General features: G+C 41.3%; 1 protein-coding gene and 1 long non-coding RNA gene across 2 annotated transcripts; both read right to left on the bottom strand.

Annotated features, from left to right (window-relative positions):
- Positions 1–1,100: 1,100 nt before the first annotated feature.
- Positions 1,101–7,903, bottom strand: LOC108696750. Its single transcript, XM_018226364.2, has 3 exons — positions 6,886–7,903; positions 3,321–3,481; positions 1,101–1,303 (listed from the first exon to the last, which is right to left on the bottom strand). The coding sequence occupies exons 1-3, from the start codon at positions 7,018–7,020 to the stop codon at positions 1,105–1,107; spliced, it is 495 nt and encodes a 164-aa protein (XP_018081853.2). The 5' UTR covers positions 7,021–7,903; the 3' UTR covers positions 1,101–1,104.
- A 925-nt stretch (positions 7,904–8,828) lies between these two features.
- On the bottom strand, positions 8,829–17,501 carry LOC121395779. The gene is made up of 3 exons (XR_005962675.1): positions 17,177–17,501; positions 13,937–14,012; positions 8,829–8,988 (listed from the first exon to the last, which is right to left on the bottom strand). It is a non-coding gene; the product is annotated as an uncharacterized LOC121395779 (long non-coding RNA).
- Between the last annotated feature and the right edge of the window lie 3,268 nt (positions 17,502–20,769).

The following is a 20,769-nucleotide window of genomic DNA, read 5'->3' as shown; positions in this document are numbered from 1 at the left end:
CAGTGAATACTGGGAATCTATCCTCCTCATAGGGACTAAACCTAGAGAAGCTTCCGTTTTCCTCTTTAAGCTCAAGAATTTTTTAAAAAAACATTTTTCCTGATTAAAACAATAAAAATAAAGATTGGCACAAGCACTATTCCTTGCATTCATGTTGAGCAAGGGGTGTACTGCTCCTTTAATTTCTGTTGGGAAGGAGGCACATACATATTTAACAGGGAGCAAACATGGAGAAGCTTCGGTTTTCCTGTTTAGCTCAAGAAATAACAAAAAACATAGATTTTTCCTGATTAAAACAACTGTCAAAAAGCATGTTCACCCCAAGCCCCTGTTCATTGCACTTGTGTTGCACAAGAGGGTCACTGACCCTTTGATCGACTGGAAGAAGATGCAGCACGGCCATGTATGTGTATATATGTTCTTTATTATCACACTCTCCCACAATCTTCTGCTGTAAAAACCATGGCCAAGTGCTGCTTCCCACCCTTAGGAATAATTATCTCTCTCCCCACTGCCCCGGCTCAGTCTCTTTATTGTGTCAGCCACTACCGTGAAACGCCTCCGAGATATCAGATAAAATCTCACGTAGTTTTTCATACACAGAAGCTGGGTCCTGGCTCTTTCTAGAAACACTACAACAAGATAAGAACAATAGAAGAGGAAGAAAACTGTCTCACTGAGAAAATAACATATAAAGGACTTGTCTTATAGACATAAAATGCTGCCTGTGCTCTCCATGTCTCCTCTTTATCATTGGCTGGTGTGTTTGTGACTTCTTTAGGGCTAGTCCACACGGGGAGATAGCGACGCGTTTGCGGTCGCGGCGACAAAGCGCCGCGACCGGCGCAGGCGACAGTTTTGTATGGGCGCCTATGTAAAAACGCCTGTGCTAACCACACGAGGCGATGCGCTTTTCAACAGTCGCCTGAAAAAGCCTGGCGAGGCATTTTCAGGCGACTGTTGAAAAGCGCATCGCCTCGTGTGGTTAGCACAGGCGTTTTTACATAGGCGCCCATACAAAACTGTCGACTGCGCCGGTCGCGGCGACTGTCGCGGCGCTTTGTCGCCGCAAACGCGTCGCTACCTCCCCGTGTGGACTAGCCCTTATACTGGTGGAGGAGATTGATAATCCAAGTCCAGATGAGCCCATAACTGCCCCTTTAATACAGTCCAGATGTGCTCCCCTGCCCACGCCGGGCAAAACATCAAAGTGCCAATTAGGATGACAGTTGGCCAGAGTGAGCTCTTGTTCTGCAGCTGCATGTGGGACACCGTCAGTGTATGTGACGTATCTGTGCATAACCTAAAGAGGAGAGGCCAGACAATTAGTGGGTTATTGTGCTTTTTTTGGGGCAAAAACTCACATTTTTAATGGAAAAAAACTCAAAATTTTGAGATTGATTATACCGATGCTGCAAAAAACAAACAAACACCCAAATCCAAAAATCCTCCATCTGAAACCTGCCCAGGTCATGTATAAGTCAATAGGAGATGTCCCTATCCTAATTTGAAGATATTGTGGTCTGCGCCGAGTTTAGCCCAATAATCTGAAAAATGTATGCAAAAACCTGAAAAAAATCGACTGATTCTGGAGAAAAGTCCGAAAAAAACGTACGATTTAAGTTTTTGCTTGATTTTTTTAGTTTTTTTTCCTGATCCACTTTATTCAAGTTATTTTAAAGTGGTTGTTCACTTTTTTTTAATATGATGTAGAGAGGGATATTCTGAGACAATTTGCAATTGTTTTTTATTATTTGTAGTTTTTGAGTTATCTATTATAGCTTTTTATTCAGTGGCTCAACAGTTTCAGTCTTCTGGTTGCTAGAGTCCAAATTACCTTAGCAACCATGCATTGATTTGAATAAGAGACTGGAAGATCTATAGGAGAGGCCTGAATAGAAAGATGAGTAATAAAAAGTAGCAATAACAATACATTTTTAGCCTTACAGAGCATTTGTTTTTAGATGGGGTCAGTAACCCCCATTTGAAAGCTGTAAAGAGTCAGAAGAAGGCAAATAATGTAAAAACTATAAAAAAATAAATAATGAAGGCCAATCGAAAAGTTGCTTAGAATTAGCCATTCTATAATATACTAAATAAACTTAAAGGTGAAGCACCCATTTTCAATTGGACTTCATTTTTTTTCTTTTTTATCGTTTTTGAATTATTTGCCATCTTCATCTGACTCCAGCTTTCAAATGTGGGGTCACTGACCCCATCAAAAAAGCAAATGCTCTGTAAGGTTACAAATGTATTGTTTTTGCTACTTTTTATTACTACTCTTTCTATTTGGGTCTCTCCTATTCATATTCCAGTCTCTTATTCAAATCAGTGCATGGTTGCTAGGGTAAATTGTAAACTGGAGAGCTGCTGAATAAAAAGCTAAATAACCCAAAAACCACAAATAATAAAAAATGAAAACCAATTGCAAATTGTCTCAGAATATCACTCTCTACATCATACTAAAAGTTAACTCAAAGGTGAACAACCCCTTTAATGGGGGTGGGCCACAGAGACAGACTATCATGGTTTCTTTTCAATCAGCGGAAGTAGGTATGTCTGTGTAAAAAAACAATTAATTTATATTTATACAGGTATGGAACCATTATCAATATATATATATACTAGTGATGAGCGGGCTGGCTCCTGCACCAAATCTTCGGGTCGCGAGTGGGTCCGGGTCGTGCTGTTCTCCTGCTCTCTCCGCCCACGACCTAGCTCTTCCGGCGCCTAAATTTATTGACTCGAGCCTGCCCCGCCTCTTTTGTGACATCACTGCGGGGCGGGCGCAGGTCTATAAATAGGGGGGCAATAGCGGGCCAGGCCGGATGCAGATTGGGACCATATATATATATATATATATATATATATATATATATATATATATATATATATATATATATATATATATACACATAAAGATAAGGGGTCTTTCTGGAATGGTTACTAAAAAAATCATGTAAACATTAAATAAACCCAATAAGGTTGTTTTTGCCTCTAATAAGGATTAATTATACCTTAGTTGGGATCAAGTACAAGCTGCTGTTTTATTATTACAGAGAAAAAGGAAATAACATTTAAAACATTGGATTATATGATTAAAATGGAGCCTATGGGAGATGGCCTTCCTGTAATTTGGAACTTTCTGGATAATGGATCCAATACCTGTATCTGGAAGTGCAGATCTTTTCTACATAACCCCGACTGAATGAGCTCAAGTCAAAATAGGAGGACATGTCATTTTCCTCACACCAAAACCATCAGGAGAGGTTGTCCTCTGGGCAGCAGACCCTCAAATGAAACATATTAGAAGGATATACCATTTGGTAGCGGGGAAGTCATATGTGTCTAGTTTCTTGGTCTCCTTCCCTGTGTACAGCTGCAGGGCTCCGCTTAACCTGCCCGACTGCCTTTCCCAAATCTTCTTGAGCTCAAGCAGGTAGTAGAGTTCCTGCAGGAAGTGGCCGCTCTGCTCATACAGCTAAGATTTCAGGGTAAGAATGTGCCATTACAGACAAGAAAGAAAAAAATATAACATTAAAACATAGATATATGGAATAATACCTCACTGGCAGGAAGATCCTACTCCGACATCAGTTTAGCCTTCCTGAGCCCCCTTAAAGGGGTTGTTCCCCTTTGAGTTACCCTTTAGTATGATGTAGAGCAGGGATCCCCAACCAGTAGCTCGCGAGCAACATGTTGCTCTCCAACGCCTTGGATGTTGCTCCCAGTGGCCTCAAAGCAGGTGCCTAGTTTGGAATTCCTGGCTTGGAGGCAAGTTTTGGTTGTATAAAAACCAGGTGAACTGCCAAACAGAGCCTCAATGTAGGCTGACAATCCACAAAGGGGCCACCAAATAGCCAATCACAGCCCTTATTTGGCACCCCAGGAATTTTTTGTATACCTGTGTTGCTCCCCAACTCTCTTTTTTTTTTTAATGTGGCTCACGGGTAAAAAAGGTTGGGGACCCCTGATGTAGAGAGTGAAATTCTGAGACAATTTGCTATTGGTTTTCATTTTTTATTATTTGTGGTTTTTGCGTTATTTCAGCAATCTGGTTACTAGGGTCTAAATTACCCAAGCCACCATGAATTGATTTGAATAAGAGACTGGAATATGAATAGGAGAGAGACCTGAATAGAAAAATGAGTAATAAAAAATAGCAATACAATAAATGTGTAGCCTTGCAGAGCATTTGTTTTTTAGATGGGGCCAGTGATCTGGAAAGAGTCAGAAGAAGGCAAATAATAAAAAAACTATATAAAAAAAAAAAAAAGTTGCTTAGAATTGGCCATTCTATTACATACTAAATGTTAACTTAAAGGAAAACTATACCCCCCCAAACAATGTAGGTCTCTATAAAAAGATATTACATAAAACAGCTCATATGTAAAATCCTGCTTCATGTAAATAAACCATTTTCATAATAATATACTCTTCTAGTAGTATGTGCCATTGGGTAATCATAAATAGAAAATTGCCATTTTAAAAAATAAGGGCCGCCCCCTGGGATCGTAGGATTCACTGTGCCACATACAAACCATACATGTTAGGTCACATGAGCCAATTAACAGACAGAGTTGTGTCTTTTGCTTCCACACTTCTTCCTGTTACAGTTAGAGTTGTAGTATTTCTGGTCAGGTGATCTCTGAGGCAGCACACAGACCATCACAAAATGGTGGCTCAAGGCAAGAGATGTAAAAGGGCAATATTTAGTTAAATATATATTCCAGTTTGACAAGATTCTTTAATATGTCACTTAATATGATGTAAACTGTCTGTTGCTTAAAGGGATACTGTCATGGGAAAACATATTTTTTTCAAAACACATCAGTTAATAGTGCTGCCCCAGCAGAATTCTGCACTGAAATCCATTTCTCAAAAGAGCAAACAGATTTTTTTATATTCAATTTTGAAGCTAGACATATTGTCAGTTTCCCAGCTGCCTCCAGTCACATAGTGACAGTGGTAAAGGAACATTTAGTTAAAGACAGGAGTTAAAATACATGGGCAGATACAGTTTCACATGATTTGGTCCAGCAGTTTAATCGTACTATCCAACTGTGTGTATGGCAGGTAATGAAGTGAGTTCTTTACTTCCCAAATTTGAATTATTTCGGGTGTTGGCCAAAACGAATGGACAATGGACGGTAGGCAGGTACGTGAATGGCCACTCATATGGTATCTGTCTGCTCAGTCCAGCTTAAAGGAATGGTTCACCTTTAAGTTAACTTTTAGTATGTTATAGAATGGCCAATTCTATGCAGCTTTTCAATTGGTCTTCATTATTTATTTTTTTGTTTGCCTTTTTGTTATGACTCTTTCTACATTTCAACGGTGGTCACTGACTCCATATAAAAACAAATGCTCTGTAAGGCTACCAATTTATTGTTATTACTACTATTTATTACTCATCTTTCTATTCTGTCCCTCTCCTATTCCTATTCCAGTCTAGCAACATGTCTGTTGAAATTGCAAACTGGAGAGCTGCTGAATAAAAAGCTAAATAACGCAAAAACTACAAATAATTAAAAATTAAACCCAATTGCAAATTGTCTCAGAATATTATCACTCTCTACGTCATACTGATAGGTAACCCAAAGGTGAACAACCCCTTTAAGTAACAAAGTGCAACAGACCTACTGGGGGAACAGCCACATGATGTTCATATTTGTACTCCAGCCTACAGAATGGACACAACAAGTCCAGTGTGACTGCTCGTGGCTCCTGTCTCACCAGCATTGCTTAGAGGGGTGGTTCACCTTTAAATAACTTTGAACATGTCATAGAATGGTCAATTCTAAGCAACTTTTCAATTGGTCTTCATTATTTATTGTGTTTAGTTTTTTAATTATATGCCTTCTTCTTCTTCTGACTCTTTCCCGCTTTCAAATGGGGGTCATCGACCCCATCTAGAAACAAATGCTCTGTAAGGCTACGAATGTATTGTTATTGCTGCTTTATTATTACTTATCTTTCTACTGAGGCCCTTTCCTATTCATATCACAGTCTCTTATTCAAATCAATGCATTGTTGCTAGGGGAATTTGGACCCTAGCAAGTAGATTGCTGAAACTGCAAACTGGAGAGCTGCTGAATAAAAAGCTCAAATAGCTCAAAAAACACAAATAATAAAAAATGAAAACCAATTGCAAATTGTCTCAGAATATCCCTCTCTACATCGTACTTAAAGGGATACTGTCATGGGAAAAAAAAATTTTTTCAAAATGAATCAGTTAATAGTGCTGCTCCAGTAGAATTCTGCACTGAAATCCATTGACATATTGTCAATTTCCCAGCTGTCCCAAGTCATGTGACTTGTGCTCTGATAAACTTCAATCACTCTTTACTGCTGTACTGCAAGTTGGAGTGATATCACCCCCCTCCCTTTTCCCCCCCAGCAGCCAAACAAAAGAACAATGGGAAGGTAACCAGATAGCAGCTCGGTAACACGAGATAACAGCTCCTGGTACATCTAAGAACAACACTAAATAGTAAAAACGCATGTCTCACTGAGACACATTCAGTTACATTGAGAAGGAAAAACAGCAGCCTGCCAGAAAGCATTTCTCTCCTAAAGTGCAGGCACAAGTCACATGACCGGGGGCAGCTGGGAAATTGACAATATGTCTAGCCCCATGTCAAATTTCAAAATTGAATATAAAAAAATCTGTTAGAGATTGTGAGAAATGGATTTCAGTGCAGAATTCTGCTGGAGTAGCACTATTAACTGATGAGTTTTGAAAAAAACATGTTTTCCGATGACAGGATCCCTTTAAAGTTAATTCAAAGGTGAACAACCCCTTTAAGAGACCAGAGGAGTAAGCACTGCTGGCCTGGGGGCAGTTTAGGGATATGTCTGACTGCTTTGCCAACTAATACTTACATACGAGACCGAATGATCAGATGAAGCCATTTCATGAACAGACATAATAAGAGCCTCGGTGCCCTGTTTAAGCTGAATGAGCTGCAATGGAACATAAAACAGGTATTTATATAAGTGAAAGTCACGCACAGGCATGAATCAGTGTCACTTTAATACTTTCCTAATACTTCCACGGATCTATTCTAAGACGCGTGTATTACAAATCGTATGGAGGTGGAGCGCTGCTATTTAAGCTTCTGAAAGTGCCCGATCTTTTACACGGCTTCTGATCCTGAGACTGACGTGACATCTATTACACGCACGAGACGGAAACGGATCACTTATTATTCTGTGCAAATTATACACGATGAAGCTCGGAAATGGTGGGAAAGAAAGGGAGACTATTAGACTATTAATACATTGTAAATAACAGCAAAGCGCCACCTTTCCTGTGACGGGTTATTTAAAGGAGTTGTGTTGTCGGAATAAACCGTGTTTGGTTTTTGCAAAACCCAATGTGCCATGTTATCCAGTAATGTAATACAATTTCCCTGTTATATCCTGGTACATACTGGAATAATGATGTATCTGAGATATTAAGGTCTCCAAGTATAGAGTGATAACTCACCACGAAAAGCTGCACCGCCCTGAGCCCTCAGCATGGGGAGCCAACAAACAGAAAAACCATTTGGAGCAGGCAATCAATGACGGCAAACTTCCCCCAGGCAAATAGTTCAAAGTGAATCATAGGCCTGTGATTAAGTGTTTATGACACGAAACGCGTAAGGCTGTGGACACAATAAACTCTCTTCACTTTGAATTATTTGCCTGCTGGAAGTTTGCCCACATACTGGAATAAGCAGAAGCCGTTCATGGGTCAGATGAAGCCTATGGAACTCCTGAGTTTGGGCCAACAATATGTGGGTACGAGCCAAAAAATCTTATATGCTCCTCCCCCCTGGTGATGTCAATGCAGGTAATTTAACTCCCTTCAGTGACATCACCAGGGGGTTATTTATTAAACTCTGAATTCAAAAAATGTGTGGTTTTTTTTTTAGTATAAAATCTGAATTTTTAGTGGAAAAAAAAAACAAATTTTTCAGAATTTATTATACCACAAGGATGGAAAAAGTAAGAATCTGAAAATCCGGCATCTCGGAACTACCGAGGTTGCATATAAGTCAATGGGAGAAATGCCAAAAATGTGGCTTTTGGGCAAAAATCCGAAAAATTCTTCCAATTCGTTTTTCTCATGATTTTTTTCAGGGTTTTTTTTTCTGCAAAGAAAATTTCGGAAAACTATTGATAAATAAGGAGAAAAAACCCATGCAGATTTGGTCGGAGTAGTTTTCAGGAAATATTGAGATAAATTCGGACTTTGATAAATGGCCCTCCAGGTGTATGCTGATTATTTGGATAAAATGGACTCTATGTAAGATGCCCTTTCTGTAATTCAGAGCTTTCTAGATAACAGGTTTCTGGATAACGGATCCCATACCTATATTTGAAATTTGAACCTATAGCACAACATTATTAGCACTGGAATTGTGGGCAAAACGCTGCATTGTGGGAAAAAAACCATGGTGACTTGCCCACTACAGTTATGCTTGTAAATGACCCTTTATGATTATAATCCTTACAGAATGTGGGGCGCATAGTTATGATACCAAATACAAAAATGGCAGTAATGCCTCTATCATTTTGACAGAGGGAAATTGTATAAGCCGCTCAAACCCTCACTATAACTAATTGGAAGAGGCGGCAATTTCCTAAGCGTTCCCAAACTTGATGTACAAACAAAAAAAGACGTATGGACAGCAGCCAGTCTTCCAATAAAATAAATAAGCAAATAAAGGTCATATTTTTATTGGAAGATTGGCTGCTGTCCATACATCTTTTTTGTTTGTCTATAATTATGGTAAGCAATTGCTAGCTTTTGGGTTTGTGAATCAGGATGCACAGAGCTTCATATTAATATGCACTCACCAATAACTCAGTTACAGCCCAGGCATCATCAGATGTCATGTCAGTGTCCTGTATGGGGCAGAGCATATGGGACCCGCCTGTGGCCTGTGATATCCCACATATAGGGCTTAGGAGCTCAGTCTTCACACTTTTCTTCTGCTGTAACAATCAGAATACAGATAAAGTCCAGTCTATGGGACTTGAACCTATTCTTGCCTACTTCAGATCAACATGAGATTTGCAATAAAGCTAATAATGAAGAGCAAAGGAATTAAAAAGTGGGGATTACAGCAATAGGAATTCTAGTGAGTACAAATGTCACTGCCAGTGTTATATATACAGACATTACTGTTCCATAAAGCAGGGTTTGATCCATTCCACTAAGACTTAGGAATGCACCCAATACACTATTTGGGATGCGGCCGAATCCCCGAATCTTTTATGAAAGATTTGGCCGAATACCAAACGGAAAGTGGAAAAAAATGTTTTTATTTCCTTGTTTTGTGACAAAAAAATCACATGATTTCGTTCCCGTCCTAATTTGCATATCCAAATCCTAATCCATGCACAAGGATTCTGCCGAATCCTGTTGAAAAAGACTGAATCCTGGACCAAATTCGGTGCATCTCTATTAAGACTGTAATGGCCCAGCAGTCGGAGCTTAAATTCACCAACAGAGCCCCGAAAATCCATTCTGAAGGAAGAGTGAATCTTAAAAGACACAACACCCCCCAGAACTTTTCTGGAGAAACCCTAGGGAAGTCTGGAACTAACTAGGAGCTGAGAGTAAAAGACACAGGTGAAAAGTCAACCAGAGAATGAAATTCAATTTATGCAATATACAAAACTTCTGACACGTTTCAAACAAAGTACCAAATCAGTGGCCTTGCACAATAGCTGGGACTCCTGCATGCCAGAGATGTGCTGAATGTCCTGGTCCGATGAGCAAAATATGAATGTTCCTTGATCCATATACTGTTCTTAAAGGAGAAGGAAAGTCATTTAACACTTGGGGGTGCCAAATGTTACCTGAAACCCCAGGCCGGTGCTCCTATCAGCAGAAAACTGCACCAGTCTGGGGTTATACCAGTGAGCACCATGGAACGCTCCTCTTCCGGCTTCTTCTTGCTTTTCACAGCTGCGCATGAGTCAAAAGCCAAACTTTAACTAAAAAGTCAGCTATTTCATGCGCATGCCTCTGCCCCGGGAAATGTGAAGAAAGAAGAAGCCAGAAGAGAAGCGCTTTGTGGTGCTCAGTGGTATAACACCAGGCCGGTGCAGTTTTCTGCTGATTGGAGCACCGGCCCGGGGTTTCAGGTAAGTCAATACAATCACTTGGGGGTGCCTAACATTTAAGTAGTAGGCATACATTTAAGTATGCCTAACCTGCTGGCTCTTCTCTACTAGAATGCCATCAAAGAAGGGTTATCTGATTTTGCTTGCAGTTCTACTTATTTTGGGCAGTAAGAGGCAGATATATTAAGGTTTGTGTTTTTTTCCCAGAAAATTCAAGTATTCGAGTTGTATTTTTTGGGTTAAAATAAATGTGAATTGATCGAGTTTTTTTAAAAATAAACTTGAATATATTCTAGATTTATTATACCTCGACCCTGGAAATACACCACTTAAAACCTGTTGAGGTTTTCAAACCACATACTCCCAGACTTCCATTCCATTATTTTTTTAGTTCCATCCTCTAGAACATGACTCTCCAACTGGCGGCCTGCGTTCTGCCTTCCCTCCCTGTGTGTGCCATTCTCTGCTTGCCCAGTGCTGCTTGTGTGTGCCATTCTCTGCTTGCCCAGTGCTGCTTGTGTGTGCCATTCTCTGCTTACTCAGTGCTGCTTGTGTGTGCCATTCTCTGTTTGCCCAGTGCTGCTTGTGTGTGCCATTCTTTGCTTGCCCTACGCTACCTGTGGAATATAAACCTGTTAGGGATTTGTTCTTGGGGTTTGTTAGTATTTGGAAATTGTTGTTAAGGGCCCCTAAGGTGTTTAATCATGTGTTGGGGGGTTGTTGTATTATCCACAGGGGAGGATGAGGAATATGGATTTAAGGGTATGTTTTAACATGACTTCAATTTTTCACATATGAGTGATGAGGGATTTCCCTGCAGTGAGCACCAACCATTTGGTTTTTTGTAGTGCTACCGCCGTTAATGTGGATATGATCTTAAAAGTTATAATAATATGGGTGTGGTTTACAGTGGGTGTGGTTTAAAAGGCAGAGTGGCCAACACTGACTTCCATTATCGGCTCAGGAACCTGGGCCTTTCCGGATAACACATCTTTCCATAATCACCATACTTTAAGTCTACAAAAAAATCATGTAAAAAAATAAACCCAATAAGATTGTTTTGTCTCCAATAAGGATTCATTATACCTTAGTTAGACTCAAGTAGAAGCTACTGTTTTATTATTACAGAGAAAAAGGAAATCGTTTTTTATGTGAATTGTGAATTAATTTTTAATGTGAATTATTTGATTTAAATGAACTCTATAGGTTGTCTTCCTGTAATTTGGATAACCTGAACAGAAGCTTCATTGCTATTTATCATTCATTACTAGGTATATATAATTTGTATATATATATATATATATATATATATATATATCTTGTTAGTGGGTGCCGTCATTCACAAAAAAAAAACGTATGCCTGGGTGCAACCATCAAATATCAGTATCCACATAGTCCATAGAAGAAGCACTCACAGGTCTTATGGCAAAAAATACGGAGTCTTTAATAAAAGCACACAAAACTAAAGTTTCGGCTGGAACACCAGCCTTTTTCAAAGATTAAAAGATTAAAGACTCTCTATTTTTGCCATAAGACCTGTGAGTGCTTCTTCTATGGACTATATATCTATATCTATATATCTATATATATATATATATATATATATATATAGATATATATATAGATATATATATAGATATATATATAAAAGATCCTTGGTAGTCCGCACTCCACTGGAATCAGCAAGGCACCCAGGTGCCACTCATATATCAAAAAGCATAATTATTCCTGGAAGCATGAGTGCACACTGGGATTTTAGTTAAAAATCAAAAATTTATTAAATTACATTAAAACTGGTCAACGTTTCGGTCCACCTCTAGGACCATTATCAAGACACCAAAAAATCCCAGTGTGCACTCATGCTTCCAGGAATAATATATATATATATATCTATCTATATAGCAATTGAGTGTGGCACGTACATGCATTGATGCTGTGTAGGAGGACGAGAGATGAAGAGTTGATATAAAAGAAAGAAGATGACATAATGAAGCTGAACCAAGACTTAAAAAACCTAAATGTGTTTCTCACAAACTAGATGGCTCTACAAATTAAAAGGCCACATTGTGGTCATCCTGCATTTTACATTGTAAATATTTAGGGCCCTTACACATGGGCGTTTGATCCTGTGTCCCCCTATAGTTGATTTTTTTATGCATTTCACTGCTGGGGAATACAGTAAAAAACACAGCCCACTCCTACTGATTGGGCTGTACTCAGTGAGGCTCAGGCAGGTGATGAATGTAAGTGAAGAGGAGAAGGCTAAGCTCCTGATGTAAATAGAAAAGGCTGCTAGTTTAGGTAAAGTAATGATAATGGGACATTTTAATTACCCAAATATTGACTGGAGCAACAGCCAGGTCAGTTAATGGGAACAAGTTTATAAACTTGTTGCATGAGAATTTTATGGCACAAGTTGTTGAAGAGCCAACCAGAAACCATGCTACACTGGATCTAGTGATCTCTAATGACCCAGAACGTATAGTGAATGTGCAAGTCATTGAACCCCTGGGTAATAGGGATCATAATGTAATATCATTTAATGTTTGGTGGGAAAAAAACAAATACACTGTTAGTTTTTGATATAGTTTCCCACAGACGACTGCTTTCTAAACTAAGGTCTGTTGGGCTTAATGAAGTCGTTTGTATATTGATGGAAACTGGCTACAGGATCGGGTACAGAGAGTGGTTGTTAATGATACTTGAGCTGTATTAAAAGGGAAATTGATAAACAGCAGGAGGGGGTTATTCTTCCACTGTATAGAGCACTGGTAAGGCCCCATCTAGAATATGCCATGCAGTTTTTGTCTCCAGCACTCAAACAGGACATTATTGTATTAGAGAGGGTACAGAGAAGGACAACTAAGCTGGTAAAAGGTATGGAAAATCTTAGCTATTTGGAAAGACTAGTCAAGTTGGGGTTGTTCACACTGGAGAAGAGGCGTTTAAGGGGTGATATGATAACTATGTATAAATATATAAGGGGATCATATAATAATCTCTCTAATGATTTATTTACCAGTAGGTCTTTCCAGCTGACACGAGGTCACCCATTCTGATTAGAAGAAAAGAGGTTCCACCTAAATATTCGGAAGGGGTTTTTTACAGTGAGAGCTGTGAAGATGTGGAATTCTCTCCCTGAATCAGTGGTACAGGCTGATACATTAGATAGCTTTAAGAAGGGGTTGGATGGCATTTTAGCAAGTGAGGGAATACAAGGTTATGGGAGATAGCTCATAGTACAAGTTGATCCAGGAACATCTTGGAGTCAGGAAGGATTTTTCCCCCTCTGAGGCAAATTGTAGAGGCTTCTAAATACTTAAAAGGTTCAACTTGATGGGTGTGTGTCTTTTTGAACCTAACTTACTAAGAACACAGTTGGAGGACAACTTGATGCGTTCCTCCTGTGTTCAGCGCTTGGATGTTTAAAACTTTATATAAAGATGAACTTCCCCTTTAGTCGTTTTCAGAATTATGCAGAAAGCATTTCCTAGAGTCATTTTCTGCTTTCAAATGGGGAGACCCCGTTTCTCTTATTCATTATACTGTCCCTATCGATAGTTTTTAGGGGGTACAATACATTGATGTGCCATATATGGAGATCAGATGCAGTGCACGTGTTCCATAAAAAGCTCTGACCTCAGGACACCTTAAAACTGATGGGGGTTCTAGTGCAAATGAAGAGTACCATTGTTTTGCCCTGAAAAGCCACCAATGTGTGTTAAAGTGCCAGATTTGCAGAGAGTAACATTTACAGTGGTGACACTGAAAGAGGTTGAATGAAAAGTGATTTTATTGTATAGTATGTTACCTCTTGCATCATCTCCAGCTCCATATGTACTGACTGTACTGGAAGAGGTGCTTGTTTCACTCAAACACTGTGATCCCTAAGAACACACAAGAACAGACTATAAGCATAGCAGGAATTAAACAGCACCTCTGCAAGATAGTGATCCTCAAAACAGAGTGACTGAAGTATGAAAAACAATAGAATACAATGTAAAACATATGGTTATGTTATGTAATATATAACTGCTCTGTGGTCCAGAGGTCCATCTCTTTCCATAATCACTAACAGATTCTTTTATTATCCTAACAAAATAATCCAGTCTATGCCTGTAATTAGCTCTGCAGCACAGCAGCGTAGGTGTTTGCCTTAAATCAGATGATATGGAAATTAGAAGACTGATCTGATGTAACTAAAATGTAGATGAGTTAAATACTCAACACAGAACTATAAAGCTTGAGGATAGATGTTTTAAAGGTTAAAGTTTAGAATCCTTTGAAAGACAAGAAGCTAATTTGAAAAACTCAGTGTCTATAGCTCAAGAGAAACCAATGAACAAAAGAAAGAGGATCAAATTAAGAGATGAACCATCTATGAGGATAGACAATACAAAAATAATAAAATAGCCTAATATAGTTTTGTATTCCAGGCTCTATTGGACACCTTTATGTGATTCACAGTTGGGGAAAGTGCTCTTTTTCTTTCACCTTTTGGGTATACGGTATATACCCTTTACCAATCTTTTTAAAACAGTGACACCTTCTAGGGTTTGAGATTGGCTACTCATAAACATTTAAAATTCTGCAAGCCTTGATATATTTTTCTTTCTCCAATGTTCAGCCACAATTAGTTCTAAAATATATACTTAAAATAGTGTAAAGCTGTAACGATCTCGTTAATAGGAACCTTGTGAGGTGAACAGTACCTTTGGATGCACAGGTGGGTTCCGGTGTTCACCGACGTCCTTTTGGGACCCTGTGCTTTCTGCTGCGGAAGCCAACAAGGAAGTGCGTAGCCAAAAGACAAAAAGGAGGTACCGGCACGGATCAAGAGAAAACGTAGTCTGAATCAGGCAAAGAATTCAAGGCAGGCGGCAGAAGTCGTAGTCGAAATATCAGGCAAAAGGTCAAAACCAGGAAGTCAAAAATAGAATAACGTTTGAGCAGGAACAGATAAACTGAAGCCTAGCTTGGGCACTTTAAAAATGGCGTTAGGGCTTCGTAAAGAGGATTTGGCGCCAAAGTTTGAATCCAGTGCCCAAAACTTACGCCATGACGTGAGCGTCGTGACGCTCAGCATCAGACGCCAGCGACGTGACGCTGGCGTCCATTATCCCTAGAGGAAATCTCCCGGCGCGTCTTACAAAAACCCTTTAATTTACTGATTATTCGTTAAATATTACACTCACGTGTTAACCAGCTTAAAATTGCATAATGAAAGTCATCACAGTGCCAATGTTCTAGACTCGCCAAAGTCAGTCAACAATGGTTGCCGGTGTTCTGACCACGGTACACAGTCCCAGACGCACTCTGATGATGTCCCAGCCTGGCTCGTTTCGTCTTCTGACTTTCTCAAAACGCATCAGGCTGTGACATCATCGGAATGCATCTGGGACTGTGTACCGTGGTCAGAACACCGGCAACCACTGTAGAAGGTGTCACTGTTTTAAAAGGATTGGTAAAGGGTATATAAACCCAAAAGGTAAAAGAAAAAGAGCAGTACACTATATCAGGCTATTTTATTATTTTGTATTGTCTATCCTCAAGCTGTGTAGTGCTGGTTCATCTCTTAATTTGGTGTGGCTGTTATATCCAAGGGAGAACGGAATCTGGACCGGCTGAGGAAGTGAACTGCGTGACGCCTAGATATTTCTATATATTTTGAAAATAAAAATGATGCCAAGCAACTGGGATTCTACTGTAAGATGTGCGCAAGGCACATGATAGGGGTGGCTCTCTGCTGCACTTTGCACCTCGTTGAGGATATAAAATCCAGTGCAAGGTGCAGAGTGAAGCATTGGAGGACATAAGGCAGCCCTGCCTTCACTAACTGCCATACGGCAGGCAGTAAGCACAAGGCCCCACTACCAGTGTCGGACTGGCCCACAGGGATACCAGGAAAACTCCCGGTGGGCCCAGGTGTCAGTTGGCTCTCATGCTGCTAGACGTTTGGCCTATTTCAAGGCCATTCCCTATTTCTATGAGAACAAAGAGGCTAAATCGATGGAATAACATATTATAGTATGTAATGAAAAGAAACTATGCCAATAGAGGTCGAGTGAGGAGAGGAAAAATAACAGTACTGAGAGTGGGTTCCTGGTTTAAGGTTTTTTTGATGGGTCCCTAATCTAAGGCTTTTGGGTGGGCCCCTGCTGTGCCAGTCCGACACTGCCCACTACAAGGTGCTCATCCTAACTTGTTTGAATTAAACCTATGTGCCTCCCTCTCATGAATACAGGGATGCAAACCCAGGCATTAATTCTGATGCAAGCAGTGCAAGGGAGCAAAGTGCAAAGAAAACTAGGCAAATCATCACTGTGTTTTGCACTTTGCACATAAGTAATGACCCCTCATCCCAAGCTTGCAAGCACAACACTCACGAACACTATACATATCTATATACATGTGCGTGTGCAATTCTACTGTAGTCTAAAATGTCTTTTATCGCTGAGCTATAAAGCAATGCATTTGAATTCCTATTCAAGCCTGGTAGATTTCACTGGCATTATATAACAATGTTAAAAATAGTCCAGTAAATACAGGCTGCGTTAAAAATTTGTTCAGCCTAATTATATAATTAAAACAAACCTGTAATAGATGCTACTTTAAGGGCTCTTACACACGGCCGTTCCGACCTGCGCTTCCCTGCGTTCCGTTTTTTGGCGTTCAGCTGCAGGGGAGCGCAGGAATAGACGCAAGTCATGATTTGAAATGGGGCTGTACTCACTCAGGCGCGTGTAGGCGCCGAACGCAGGTTCAGACGCAACATGCTGCATTTTTCCTGAGTTCGGCGCCTACACGCGCCTGAGTGAGTACAGCCCCATTTCAAATCATGACTTGCGTCTATTCCTGCGCTCCCCTGCGGCTGAACGCCAAAAAACGGAACGCAGGGGAGCGCAGGTCGGAACGGCCGTGTGTAAGAGCCCTAAAGGGCCAGCAATACAATACTGCATATTTTACAAGCTGGGCATATGCTTCATACGTTCTAATATACGGTAGTTCATATAAATTATCTACTACTGATGTCTCCATGGGGGTTACTTACAGGAGCACGTTGTCTTTGTTTGGCTGTAACAGCTGTTCATGTAATAGTCTCTTTTCTCTTTTAAGCACCTAGACAGCATAAGATATATAGTAAAGAAAAACAGAATTACAGCCCTTGAATGTAACCCCCCCCCAACATACACACACACCTGTACAAAGCTATGTTCAGATAAACAGATAAAAGCAGGATATAGGATGAGATTTCCTGCATCTAAATTTTAGATCACACAAACAGCATTGTATTGGATCACACGCACAAGAGAAAATGACATTACAAACAAGCTGGCCACAGACGCAAAGATCTGATTGTACGAATCAACGTTCGATTGGACTTCCCCATCTCCTGACCTGCCACTAACCATTCAGATCAAATAAAGTAGTAAAAGAAAAGATCAGCCGATGTTCTGCCCCTGACAGCAATCGTATCTGTGTGAAAGGAGTTGCTGCTGCTACTACCTAAAGAGTGAGTCCCCACACACACACACATAAATATATATATATATATGTATATATACTGTGGGGGTTCACTCGCTGGTAGGCTGCAAAAGAGGCGACTTCACACACCAGGATCAGTTTAAGGGCTTCCTGCCCGCGTTTATTTTCCAGCGGCTGCAGAAGTTTCCCCACGCAGGGGGAAGGTAACCAAAAAACAGCAGTTTAACAGAAATATCCAGCCTCCTGGCTAACACAAAATAAATGCTTTGCTTTCTCTCCTGAAGCTGAGCAATACCAGCAGTTTGTCTCACACACATTCAGCACTGCTGCTCAGCATCAGGTGTACTAAATAGGCCTAGGGCCTCTTGAAAACCTGGCCTACGGATTTGGGAATCCGGCCCACCCTACTCTTGCGGGTTCCCAGTAAGACCAGTCCCGGATCAACAATTACAAAAACCTTGCAGAGAGACATAGTGTTTCTCTGCTAAGAGCACTACTGGTCTCACCTCAGTAACAATATCTGAGAATCCGTGGCCCAACATACATACCATCAATCACTTTTCCCCAGGAAACTGGGGACCTTTTTGTCACCATTCCACATATCCCCCCCCTCTGCTCAAGCCCGTAGGGCTGAGCACAGTATGCCACCAATGCATGTACCCTGGAGAGAGCATCTGCATTCCCTTGCATCTTTCCAGGTCTATGTTCTACTGAGAACTTGAAATTTTGAAGGGACAAGAACCATCTGGTGACCCTGGCGTTCTTTTCCCTATTTTGGGCCATCCATTTAAGTGGGGCATGGTCAGTGACAAGTTTGAACTGCCTCCCTAACAGATAGTATCTCAAGCTCTCCAGTGCCCACTTGATGGCCAGGCACTCTCTCTCTACAATGGCATACCTGCGTTCAGCGGGGGTTAGCTTCCTGCTTAGGTATGCTACTGGGTGTTCTTCCCCATTCACTACTTGTGACAGAACAGCCCCTAACCCAACTTCAGAAGCATCAGTCTGTACAAGAAACTCTTTCTTGAAGTCAGGAGCTATCAGCACAGGGTATCTGCACAGGGATGCCTTCAAGTTTAGAAAAGCTTCCTCTGCCTCTGGGGTCCATGTAACTGTTCCAGCTTTAGTCCCTTTTGTGAGGTCAGTAAGCGGGGCTGCTAGGGTGGCAAAATTGGGGACAAACCTCCTGTAATATCCCACTATCCCAAGAAAGGCCCTGACTTGCTTCTTGGATTTGGGCCGGGGCCACTCCTGAATTCCCTCAATTTTGGACACCTGTGGCTTGACTACCCCTCTTCCAATCACATACCCCAAATAACGGGCCTCTTCTAACCCCATTGCACACTTTTTGGGATTTGCTGTCAGACCCGCCTTCCAGATAGAGTCAAGGACCGCTTGTACCCGGGGCAAATGACTTTCCCAGTCTGGGCTAAAGATAACCACATCGTCCAGGTAAGCTGAAGCATATCCTTGATGTGGTTTGAGAATGCGGTCCATCATTCTCTGGAACGTTGCTGGGGCCCCATGTAAGCCAAACGGTAAGCGTTTATATTGCCACTGCCCCTCAGGAGTGGAAAACGCAGTCTTCTCTTTGGCCCCTTCAGTGAGGGGTACCTGCCAATACCCCTTGGTAAGATCTAGGGTGGTAATGTAGCGGGCCTGCCCTAGCCTTTCTATCAGTTCGTCGACCCGGGGCATTGGATATGCATCAAACTTGCTGACCTCATTTAACTTTCTGAAGTCATTGCAAAATCGGATGCTACCATCCGGTTTTGGGACAAGGACAATGGGGCTGGACCATTCACTATGGGACTCCTCAATTACATCCAGCTCCAACATCCTTCTAATCTCCTCTGTCACTGCCTGGCGTCGTGCCTCGGGTATCCTGTAAGGTTTAACATTGACTTTAACCCCAGGTCCAGTTATAATGTCATGTTTAATAATATCAGTAAGCCCAGGCTGGTCTGAGAATATTTGTCTATTCCGGATCAGAAACTCTTTCATCTCCTGCTTCTGACTGTTAGTGAGGGTCTCAGCCACTTTTACCTCCGGCACCTGTGGGATCTTTACCTCTACAACTGCAGGACAGGCGGACAGCGATTCCCTATCCTTCCAGGGCTTAATTAAGTTAACATGGTAGAGCTGCTCTTTTTTCCGCTTGTTTGGTTGGGACACCTTATAATTAACGTCCCCTACGCGTTCTATAATCTCGTAGGGGCCTTGCCATTTGGCCAGGAACTTACTTTCCACCGTAGGAACCAGGACTAACACCCTGTCCCCAGGATGGAAAGTTCGGACACGAGCCGATCTATTATATATGCGGCTTTGAGCTTGCTGGGCCTGAAGCATATGTTCTCTCACAAGGGGCATTACTTTTGCAAGACGGTCCTGCATGTCTGCAACATGCTCTATGACACTTTTGTGTGGGGTGGCTTCAGACTCCCATGTCTCCTTTGCCACGTCCAACAGCCCTCGTGGGTGGCGGCCATACAACAACTCAAAGGGTGAAAACCCTGTAGAGGCCTGTGGGACTTCTCTAATGGCAAACATGAGATATGGAAGTAAACAATCCCAGTTCCTCCCATCTTTATCCACCACTTTTTTTAACATCCCCTTAAGGGTCTTGTTGAACCTTTCCACCAACCCGTCAGTTTGGGGATGATACACAGATGTGCGTAACTGTTTTATTTGGAGAAACCTGCACAATTCCTTCATCACCCTAGACATGAAGGGAGTCCCCTGATCTGTAAGGATCTCTTTTGGAATTCCTGTGCGGGTGAACATGTGGAACAGCTCTCGAGCTATGGTCTTTGAAGAGGTGTTCCTTAAGGGGACAGCCTCTGGATACCGAGTGGCGTAGTCCATGACTACCAAAATATACTGATGCCCCCTAGCAGATTTTATTAGTGGCCCTACCAAGTCCATGGCAATACGATCAAACGGGATTTCGATTACGGGTAAGGGAACTAATGGGCTGCGAAAATGGGGCATTGGGGCCGATTTCTGACACTCGGGGCATGATTCACAATAGTTCTTTACATCTGCATGTACCCCCGGCCAAAAGAACCTCTGTAGCATTCTGTCTTTGGTTTTCTCATACGCTAGGTGGCCACCTAGTGGATGAGAATGGGCCAGATTGAGAACTGTTCTCCTATATGG

This window comes from Xenopus laevis, chromosome 7L, assembly GCF_017654675.1.
Source record: "Xenopus laevis strain J_2021 chromosome 7L, Xenopus_laevis_v10.1, whole genome shotgun sequence".
Taxonomy (NCBI): Eukaryota; Metazoa; Chordata; class Amphibia; order Anura; family Pipidae; genus Xenopus; species Xenopus laevis.
Note: the sequence above shows the minus strand (reverse complement) of the source record. Positions and strands in the feature narration are given on the sequence as shown.